Source organism: Geospiza fortis, unplaced genomic scaffold, assembly GCF_000277835.1.
Source record: "Geospiza fortis unplaced genomic scaffold, GeoFor_1.0 scaffold114, whole genome shotgun sequence".
Classification (NCBI taxonomy): domain Eukaryota; kingdom Metazoa; phylum Chordata; class Aves; order Passeriformes; family Thraupidae; genus Geospiza; species Geospiza fortis.
Genome location: NW_005054383.1, coordinates 2,914,095 through 2,924,607, shown reverse-complemented (window position 1 = coordinate 2,924,607; position 10,513 = coordinate 2,914,095). Strand labels below are relative to the sequence as shown.

Here is a 10,513-nt window from a genome sequence, read left to right as displayed (position 1 = left end):
CGGGATGCGGCTGGGCTCTGGCAGAGATCGGCCTGGAGCTCCCCAGGGCAGCGAGGGGTCCTTGCCCTGCAACATTTGCAGGCGGATTTTAGAGCCGGGATAAAGGAACGGGATTTCTGTTACATTGTAAGTGGGAAAACATCCTGCAACATAGCCCAGCCTTTTCTCGAGTCAGGCTCATCAACTCCGTAGCTTTAGACGGTGTCTGCTTTGAAATGAGGGCTCCATCCCTTTGATGGGGCGCCCTGTGAAACCCGCAGCCAAGGCATTATGTCCCAAAACTACCATGAGATCATCTTTGGACAAACAAACCCAAGCTGTAGCAGGTGACTCTTTACTCTGAAATTGAAATAATGTGTCTCCTCTGTGCATCAGGGATTCTGCCGTGTTCTGTTCCTTGTCCTAAAACACCTCTGATTTTTGCACAGTACCTTTGAAATCTGCTTATGCGAGATCTGTATGGAAGAGGATGGAAAACAGCATCCACTGGAAGGGCCTCTCGCTCAGTTTAAAGCTTGTTTCACATCATGGAACAGTCAAGTGGGACTTTCCAGGTGTTGCCACGCTGGCGTTGAGCAGACTGAATAGACGGGGATGGACACAAAGAGAGCACAGCACATGCCAGAGAACTCTCTCTTGACGCAAATGGGCTGCCAGAGCACACACTGGGCTGCCAGAGCACACATTGGGCTGCAGTGACCTGTCTTTCAGGCTTTCCTGTGCTGATGTCCCGCTTATCTGTGGTATTTCCTTGTCACCCTGGGTGGAGGAAGTCACATACCAGGCTGCTGGTGCGGCTCTGGGTGCCCAGCACAGCCTGTGAGCAGGGGCTCAGCCCCTGTCACCACAAGCAGCTGTTTGTCAGTGGACTTTGTCCACAGCCCCAGCTGGTGCTCACCTGGTGACAGGCAGTGCGTGGGCAGGGCAGGGCTGCCTGCTCTGACCTGGTAATGCTCTTGAGCTCGCTCCACATAATTGACCAGTCCTTAATAAAGAGCACTGCTGATTGCTGGAGTTTTTAATTTTGCAGTTGGCCTGCCCTGTCCTCCCCCAAACCCACACAAAGGCAGCTTTGGCTTGGTGAGGACGTGCAGGATGGGCGGTGGCCGTGGCTGACGGCTGGTGGGCTTGGGGCACGTTGGAGGTTGTCTGATGGAACCTGTTGCATGCAGAAGGACCAGGGCTCTGCCAGCTCTAATCACACTTTGTGTCCCTGCCTACCCTCCTCCTGTGCCCAAATGTCCCCGTGGGCTGCCAGGAACGAGTGTGCCAAGAGTGTGTGGAGTGTGCTGGGGGTACAGACAGCACTGATGAAAGCCTGCTCCTTTCCACAGCCCCGGTGAGGGAAATGTCCCTGGGCTTGCAGGGATCACAGCCAGCTCTTGTCCACAGTACCCACGCACTGTGCTGGCGCTCCAGGCAGGGAGATTTGGTTTGAAAAGCCCCTTCTGTGGTCTCTGCTCCTTGCTGGCTGGAGAGCAGTGTGTCCCCGGCCTGGGGACTGCAGTGGGACAGCTCTGCCCAGGGGCTGTGCTCTCTTGGCTGCCCTGCTCAAGGCTCACTTTTCCCTATGGCCTTTCCTGCCTCTGCGCATGGAGGTGCTGCCAGCTCCGTCCCCCGGGGCAGCCCCTGCGGCAAGGTCAGAGCCAGGCTCTTCCTCCAGGAGCAGATCCTCCAGCTGCCTTGTGTGGCTGGTATTTCTCGCTTTCCTGTCTCCTCCTTTCCCTGCTGGGCTCGCAGGATGCCCGCAGGCTCTGCCTTGGGAAGTTGCCAAGGAGTTAAAGCCGTGATTACCGTTCCTGTCTCCGGCCCTGCCGTGGGTGCAGCGTCCTCCTTTGGGGCATGAATGAATCGTAGTTCCTGCTAGGATTAGATTCCTCCCGGCAGGAACTGCGTCCCAAGGATCTGCTTCTGCCCAAGGATTGTTTTCCTCTTTCTTTGCTGTCTTTCTTATACACAGTTGTGTATAACACAGCTCCGTGTTTGCAGCACGACCCTGCGCAGCTTTGAGGGAAGGCAAGTTAACTCACCCTCACTGCTATTCTACGCTAGAAATGAGGAATCTGCCTCTGGAAGGTGCCACAGCTTCTCCCCACTCTGGGGATTCCACAGTAGGAAAGGAGCATCAGGAAGATGCTCCATCATCTCCACAGACACATGAAGATATAACCTTCTACCCTCTTGCTGAGTGTTACAAACTTTGTTTTTGGATGGCCTTGGCTCTGCTGTCTCTGTGCAGTTTATCCCTTTCTCAGCTGGTGTGATGCTTCTTTTCCAGCCCTGAGCTGCAGTCTGGCTGGTTTGGTAATGTGTATTTCACTGGGGGTGATCTCTAGGTGTGTGGCTGGGCAGAGGGATGGAGGATCCAGTTCATCCTCATGGCACTTTGGCTGAGTAGCTGCTGTCCTCTTGCACACCCTTTCAGCCTACCCTGGGGCTGTTCTCACTGTCCCAGCAGTCTTTCTTCCAGCTAGGAAAACCACTAGGCTTTAGAAGGTATGTCTGAAAGAGTTACGTTTGCAGCACATGAATTTGCATAGTGTTGTGTGTCACAGGAAGGCAGCACCTTGTGTCCTGAGCTGGGTAAATGGATAACCACAGAATGGTCTGGGTTGGAAGGGACCTTTACAGATCATCTCATGGGCAGGGACACCTTCCACCAGACCAGGTTGCCCTGAGCTCCATCCAGCCTGGCCTTGGACACTTCCAGGGATGGGGCAGCCTCAGCTTCTCAGGACAACCTTGTGCCTCCTCACCCTCACAGGGAAGAATTTCCTCCTAACATCCAATCTAAACCTCCCCTCCTTTAGTTTAAAATCATCCCTCATCCTTTCACTCTCTGCCCATGTAAAACATCAGCCCAAGTGCCCAGCAGGAGACAAGGGCACAGCTCTTGCCTCTTGGCACCATGAACTGCTGCTGGGGCAGAGGGCACCTCGTGCTGCGTGCACCCATCTGCTCTGTGCTGTGCCCAGGGCTCCTGCTGCCTATTCCATCACCTTTCCTTCTGCCATCAGCCTTTCCTCCTGGACTTTTCCTCCTGCTTGGTGTCTCTGGTGATCTCTTATCTTCAGGGCACGTTTCTCAGAGTGAAGTTTAGGCATCTGTTAGTGCTCTCTGGTTCAGGGTGATGGTTTCATAGTGAGCCCGTGGGTGGTTCTGGCTGGAGGTGCACGGATCACCACATATCTAATGGGACTGGGAGAAATGAGAAATCAGGGACACAGAGTGCACTGTTCCAAGAAACATTAAACCTCCTGTGAGCTTCTGTGGGTGGATTAAGCCCTGCAGCCTGCCCCCAGCAGCTCCCCCACCAACTGCTGTGCTCTCTCCCTTGCAGACTCCCTGTATGTGTCCGAGTACTTCTCTCAGAGTGCACAGAAGCTCTCCTTCTACAGCTGGTATGGCAACGCCAAGCTCTTCCACTTCCACGTGCCAGAGGACACCGTGCTGCTGCGCTGGCTCCTGCAGGCATCCCGGGGGAAGGGCCCTGAGTGCACCAGCATGGAGATCACTGTGTATGTATGTCCTGTGTCCCTGTGCCAGGGCTTGTCCTGTGGGCTTCTCGTCACCTCGTCCTGGTCACTCCTGGCTGGGGCTGGTTGGTTGTGGAGGCTGGGCAGTTCCTCAGCTGCAGGAGCTGTGGTTCCTTCATGCAGCAGCAGTGAGTCTGTGTTTAAACCTGTAGGAGTGTTTGGTGTTCTTGTTACCAGCAGGTCTGGGGCTGCCTGTCAGGTGTGGTGTCCAAGAGAGCCCTTGGACACTGGACAGAGCTTCACAGTGGGGCAGGTGTGCTGCTCAGAGCTGTTCCTGGCCTGGCAGAACCTGCACATGGTGCCAAATGATGTGGCAGGGCTACAAGGCACTTGAGCAGACCCAGAGTGGCTGGAGATGGGCAAACTGCCCAGTGCAGAAGAACTGAGGAGATTTGGGGCACGTTGTGAGGGGTGCGGCCGAGCGTGGAGCAGCGATAGGAGAGGAATGTGGTGTCGTGTGATACAGGAGCACAAGGAGATTGCAAACTCAATGTCAGTGAGAGAAATGCTGCTTTTAAAACAGTGCTTGACTTGTTGAAGGATCTGAGGTCCAAAACTTGGCAGATTTTGAGGTTTATCTTTGGAGGACACCAAGCTTCCTCAGCAAGTTGTGCCCATGGAGTCCCACGGGTCTCTGGCACCCATTCCACAGAGATCTGGGAGTGACTGAAGCTGCTTGGCTTGTGCCTCCCTGGTCTGTCCTGGGGAGACTGGCACTCTTAGTTGCTCCTGAGCAGCTTGGCACAGATGATCTGCCTGCTTTCTGCTTCCCAGAAAGGTTTCCAGCAGTCTGGGGATGTGAGGGACAAGGCAGCAGCTAAACAATAATCCAAGAAATGATGGCTAACCCAGATAAGCTCCAAGGAGTAATAACATATCACCTGTCATGTCTGCTTGCTAGACCTGTTGCAGGGCAGTCCAAAAGCAATCAAATTAAATGCCAAATTGACTGGGTAAATATCTCCCACGTTCCTCAGCTGTGTGTGTTTCTGCTACTTCAAATGCTGGGCTTATCTAGAAAGCAGAAGTGCTGCTGTACTGAAGTCTGTAATAGGGGCCTTCCTTGGAAAGTGTCTTTTTAGTCTGTCTCTTTGCCTTCCTTAAAAGAGGAAATGGGAAGATGCAGATCTTAGCTAGAAAATTAAAGTTCTTTGTAGATGATTTTCCCTATATGGGGAACTTGCTGATGGTTCTAAAGCAGAATTCTGTGGGTGGGGCTCAGCCTTAGCAAGTGTTGGAAATTTGCTCCCAGGCTCGATGGAACCATGTAAATCTTAATAAGGTGCCAAGTTAAACCAATCTCTAAATAAATCCCAGATAAGCTAATAGCAGCCAATCCTCCCCAGATGAAAATGATGACTCCACTTGGAAATGTGGGGTTTCCCAGCCTGCTCCCTTTCCAGTCCCAGGCCAGTTTGTATCCCGGTTTATCTTCCCGGTTTCTCTCTCAGGCACTTTCGGCACGGAGCCCCTCCCGTCATTAACCCTTTGGGCACCCGCTTTCCTGCCAACGCCACCGTCCGTCCCTCCTACAACATCAGCATCACCCTGAGCAGTGCTGTGCAAAACACCACCTTTGTCAACGTCACCACCCCTGCTGCTGGGGACTGGTTCATCGCCGCCCACCTGCCCCAGGCCGCGGGCAGGATCGAGGTCAAGGTGAGGGTCCTGCCCGGTGCCCTGCCCCTCGTGTCTCATCACAACCACAGCTGACCCCTGTGCTCTCCCCTCCTGCAGGGTTTCTCCACTCCATGCCCCTATATGTTCCAGGCAGATATGTTTGTGCTCAGACTCACTGATATGCCTGTCCTGGAGCCTGGTGTGCCCATGCCTCACACCGTTGTCTCGCCTGCTAAGCCACTGCATGTCAAGTGAGTGGGAGCAGCGGGTGGGCAACTGAGGGCATGGCAGGGTGGGACTTCCCACACGAGCTGCTCAGGGGAAGGCAGTGTTGTTCCCACGTGGGGCTGGAGCTGGGGGGTCTGTGAGCCTGTTGCTGAGCTCCCTGCAGCAGTGCTAGGGTCTGCACGGGGAGCACACGAGCACCCCTCTCCAGCTCTTCCCAGGTGGTCACAGATTCAGCTGCAGGAGTTTTAGTTCTTCCAGATGTTTGCCTTGGGAAGGATCTTCACAGCACCAAGCAGGGCAGTGCAGGGCAGTCTAGCTCTTGTCACAAAGCCCTGGGGACCTGGCTTGTGTTGAGAGTACAAGCTCTGCAAACTGCTGCTCCCTCCCCTGCAGGGTCTTTGTTCCCAAGCACGCGGCGGCGATGCGGTTCCAGCTGAGCAGCTGCGTCACCAGCGAGCAGAGAGCCTGCGCTGTGAGGGTGCTGCTGGGCTCCATCACCCTGCCCCAGTCCTTCCAGAGGAGCCTCACCTGCACGGGGAGCACCAACTGCAGCCTGGCCCTGGAGTCGCCCCCCTGGGAGAAGTGGCTGCAGATCATGGTGGAGAGTCTGGGCACTGCCAACGCCAGCGTGTCGGTGGAGATGCTGGCTTCTTTCACAGGTGGGATTCCGTGTTCTTTAGCAGTGAGGGAAGGACCAGAGGGAGCTCTGTGTGTGCTGTGTCCCCCTTGGGTCTTTGGGTGCCTGGCTGTGGTGGCCTATGCCCCCCATCATGCTGGTTGCCTCCTCTTGGATGCCATAGTTTTTGCTTTGGGGATAAAATTGAAAACTCTGGTGTTCACCCCAGAGAGGCTTTTGCCAGAGCTGCCCATTTGGAAACACCTGAAAAGTTCAGTGTTATTTTTCTAAAGGTTGTTTGGGAAGCAGTGGCTGGCTTAAAATTTGGTGGGGAAAATAGTTTTCTGTGGTACACCAGACTAAGGCTGTATTGGCTACTAATTGGCCAAGAGCAGGCTACAGGCAGGAAACCACCTCACAGAGGTTGACTTGGGGAAGTGTCTGGAGTTGTTGTAAGGGGATGTCACCATTTCCAGTGACACTGTGTGGCTCAGGTGGTCACAAGGTCCCTGTGGCTGTGATAGGCACGTTTGCACCTATTACATGACCATAATCCCCATTTGACTGCTGGAAGCTCACCAACTAGGTAATTTTTGAACTTTTCTTCTGCTGGGGCTTCTGCCACCTCCTCTTCAAAGCAGAGCCTCATCCTGTGTGCTGGAAGACCTGGCACTGGCAGCAGAGGTGTTATCAGAGGGTAGCACTGGAGTCTCTGGGAGCAATGGACACTCTCCAGCAGCAGGACTCCAAGTGTCCCATGCAGCTCCATCTGCCACAGTGTGCCCAGCTCCACTGGGCTGGCTTCTCCCTCCTGCTCAGCTTTGTTTGCTCACATACGGGGAGCTGGGAGAGACTTTTGTGCAGCCTGTGGGACAGCTGAGTGCTGAGCTCTGCTGGTGGTGAGTGAGCACTCCCTGGGCACCTCCATGGTGCTGTGCTATCCCTTCTTCTGTTCCCTCTTCCCTGCAGCTCCAGGGAGCTTCCACCCACTGTACCACTGCCTGGCTCCCAGCAGTGTCCCTGCTTGTGGGTGCTCCTCCTGCAAAGGTGGCACCTCAGGGACAGGTTCAGGCACCTCAGGGACAGTTCATGCAGGGCATGAACCACCTGAAACCCGCAGTTTGTGCAGGGCATGAACCACCTGAAACCCCCCGGTTTGTGCAGGGCATGAACATCCTGAAACCCCCCAGTCTGTGCAGGGCATTGTGCAGGGCATGAACAACCTGAAACCCGCAGTTTGTGCAGGGCACGAACCACCTGAAACCCCCCGGTTTGTGCAGGGCATGAACAACCTGAAACCCGCAGTTTGTGCAGGGCACGAACCACCTGAAACCCCCCGGTTTGTGCAGGGCATGAACAACCTGAAACCCGCAGTTTGTGCAGGGCATGAACCTCCTGAAACCCCGCGGTTTGTGCAGGGCATGAACAACCTGAAACCCGCAGTTTGTGCAGGGCATGAACCTCCTGAAACCCGCAGTTTGTGCAGGGCATGAACCACCTGAAATCCCCTGGTTTGTGCAGGGGATGAACCCCCTGAAACCCCCCCAGTTTGTGCTGCCCCTTGGCGTGCTGGATCTCCTGGGTGAGGTGCTAGATCTGGCTGTGCTGATTCCTCTCCATTTTTAGTTTGCAGGCCAGGAAGCAGCAGCTCCTTCCTTAACTTCATCAGCCTAAACCAGAGCCAGTCTGCTCCCCACAGACCAGGAGCAGCAGGCAGCTCTGCTCTGGCTGCAGCAGAGGCTCCGCAGAACACGTCTGGGCAGCGCAGCAGCTCGTGCCTGCAGAGCCAGCCCGTGGTCAGGGAGGACCTGGACGTGGTGTCCGTGCGCTACCGGCTCCTGAACGGCCCCAGCGTGCCCGTGAGCTCCCTGTCCCCCACGCTGCTCCTGCTCAACCTCAACACGGGCATGGACAGCGGGGGAGCCCTCGTGGTCAGTCTGCTGCTCAACAAGGTGAGCAGGGTGACAAACGGGGTTGTGTCCCCTTGGCAGGGCTCCAGGGGTTGTAGGCACCGGTGGGACTGTTTCTCTTTTTGTTGTTACAAAGTACTCGGAGCCTTTTTTAGCTGCTTGCAGCAGGTCCCACCTGCCAGCTCCAATTGCAATGGCACAGCCTGCGGCGTGCGGTGGCAGTGACGCAGAGGAGACAAAATGGAAAGCAGCTGCAGTGCCATCCTCTCCATGGGAGCCTGGCACCTTGCCACCAGGAGAGGAGGCTGGGCAGGGGAACCCAGGAATGTTCCTGTCCAAGTCACTGATTCCCAGGCTCCTTCAGTGACACCCCACCACCACCACCACCAAAATCAGGCCCCTGAAATTCCATTAAACTTCTTGAGGGCTGGCCCAGGGCTCAGCTTGATGTTCTGCAGACTCTGACTTGTGTCTCCCCTGTGCTGGTGATGAGTGGGTGTCCCAGCTTTGGGGCAGGCTCCCCCACGAGGGTCTCTTGCCTCTCAGCCATGACACATCACAGTGGTTAGCACGAGGTCCAGCGAAACAGAAACCTTCTGAATTGATGGGTGACTTGGCCTGAAGGATTTATTGTCCCTGGGCACTGTGGGGAAGGGACGGTGCAGGGGGGTGGCACTGGGGCACTCTAACGTGGGGCACTGCTCTGTTTGCACAGACATCTGTGAGCCTGGCCAATGCCACCGTGGCAGCCTGTGTGAGTGCTGCTTCCCCAGTGCTGTCCCTCAACGCCACACGGAACTGCAGCACAGGTAGGAGAGATGCTGGCACTGCCACCAGCTCAGCTGTGTCATCCCAGGCTCTGCTTTTAGACCTGGCAGGCTGTTAACTGACTCAGGACTTCATGGTGTGTCCCAAAGAATCCAATTTTTGCACAAACCCTCGTGAGGTCTGTGCTGGCACATTCCCAGGGTGCTGGGGTGCAGGTGGTGATCTTGGCATCGTGAGATAGCCTCCACCAAAGGAGGGTCTGGTTACCAGCTGGGGCTCTTCCAGCCTTGTTGGCAGGAGGTTTGGGGATGGTGAAGGAACTGCTGGTGTGCAAAGCAGCTAAGCTGTGCACTGGAGGACCAGCCAAGACAACAGGCTGTTCCAGGTGCCCTGTGCTGCCCAGATATGTACCAGGAACTGAGATGAAAGAAAAGTTGAGAAAAAGGGCCCTGAGAGCAGGGGTGCTCTCCATGCCCCTGGCGCCTCCTGAGCATGGGAGCAAGGAGCCACAGCAGGCAGCTGGTTCCTGTGGGGTCAGTCCCAGCCTGGGATTGCTGTGGGCCCTTCTCCTCAAGCCCTGGCACATCCCAGCACTCTCCTTTTTTCAGCTTTCTCCCAGGGCTACCCTCTGAGTGTGAGCACGTCCTCTGCAGAAGCCACGCTGATTGTCCTGTACCCACAGACCGATGACTGGTTCCTGTCCCTGCAGCTCCTCTGCCCCAGGGGACAGGGGTGAGTCTGGATGCCACCTCACTATCCCCCACTGCCCTTGTGTGAGCAAACCTGCCCCCCTGTGCTCCTGTCCGGGCTGTGGGCTCCTCTCAGCTGGTGGCATTGCCCTGTGGCTGCAGAGGGCAGGGAGGTGGGTGGCCCTGCTCCCTTGTGAGCGCCCAGCGGCTCGTTTGATGCTGAGCTGGCACAGCTCACACAGACTGCAGATGGCAGAGCCTGCCTAGGTGAGCTCCCCCTTCCCCAGGTGCATTCAGAGGTGATCAGTTGGGAAATAATTGCTGCTGTTACCCTCCTGGGAGGTCTCTAAGCTGCAGAATTCCTGCAGTTTGCCTTCCTGCTGGTCTCCTGTGTAAGGAGCTGGTTTCCTGTGTAAGGAACCATGTCAAGTGCGTGATGCAAAACAGCACTGGTGACACTGGCCCTGAGGACAGTCATGGGCACTGCCATGGAGGTCTGGGGCCACCTGCCACCCACCTGGAGGCCAGCTTGGCAGCCCAGGGGGCGAGGGGCGGGCTCTGCTCCTGGCTCTTGGTAGGGATGGAGCAGATCCCAGCATTCCAGGGAGCTGCAGGCAGGAGCACGGCCTGGCCCTGGGGAGCAGGGAGGGGGCTGTGGCAGCAAGGGGACGCGCTGTCCTTGCAGGGGATGTGCCGGTGCTGAAGGCAGAGTGTCGGTGTTCGCCTACCTCACCCCCTGCTTCAACGACTGCGGCCCCTACGGGCAGTGCAGCCTCCTGCGCAGGCACGGCTTCCTCTACGCCGGCTGCAGCTGCAAGGCCGGTGAGTGCCCCCTCCTGGGAAGCTTTGCCGTCCTCCCCGAGGGGCCAGCACCGTTCAGGGCGGTGGGGTTGGAGTGGGGGAGCCTGGGGATGGCTGTGGGTGGCAGTGTCACAGTGCCCGGGGAAGGAAAGTTCTGGGAAGCGCCCAGGGGTGATGGGGAATGGGATGAGGACAGTTTGGAGCAGTGCTGGTGAGCATCTCCAGAGAGATCAGGGTGCCTGAAATGCCTGTGTGAGAGCCTGTGCCTGTCAGGGTTTGCTCGGTAGGCTCCTGGTACGAGGTGTGACGAGGCTGGGCTGCAGTCCCTGTGTCTCCTGCCAAGAG

At 56.4% G+C, this 10,513-nt stretch overlaps 1 protein-coding gene across 1 annotated transcript in view; it reads left to right on the top strand.

The window, feature by feature from the left end:
- The window catches only part of PGAP6 (post-glycosylphosphatidylinositol attachment to proteins 6), a 22,966-nt gene that overhangs the window by 6,139 nt on the left and 6,314 nt on the right, over positions 1-10,513 (top strand). The window contains exons 2-9 of the mRNA XM_014308750.2: positions 3,341-3,518; positions 4,988-5,195; positions 5,274-5,407; positions 5,778-6,043; positions 7,627-7,952; positions 8,626-8,719; positions 9,287-9,410; positions 10,053-10,189. Coding sequence (XP_014164225.1) covers positions 3,341-3,518; positions 4,988-5,195; positions 5,274-5,407; positions 5,778-6,043; positions 7,627-7,952; positions 8,626-8,719; positions 9,287-9,410; positions 10,053-10,189 — 1,467 coding nt within the window. The remainder of the gene's footprint in view (positions 1-3,340; positions 3,519-4,987; positions 5,196-5,273; positions 5,408-5,777; positions 6,044-7,626; positions 7,953-8,625; positions 8,720-9,286; positions 9,411-10,052; positions 10,190-10,513) is intronic.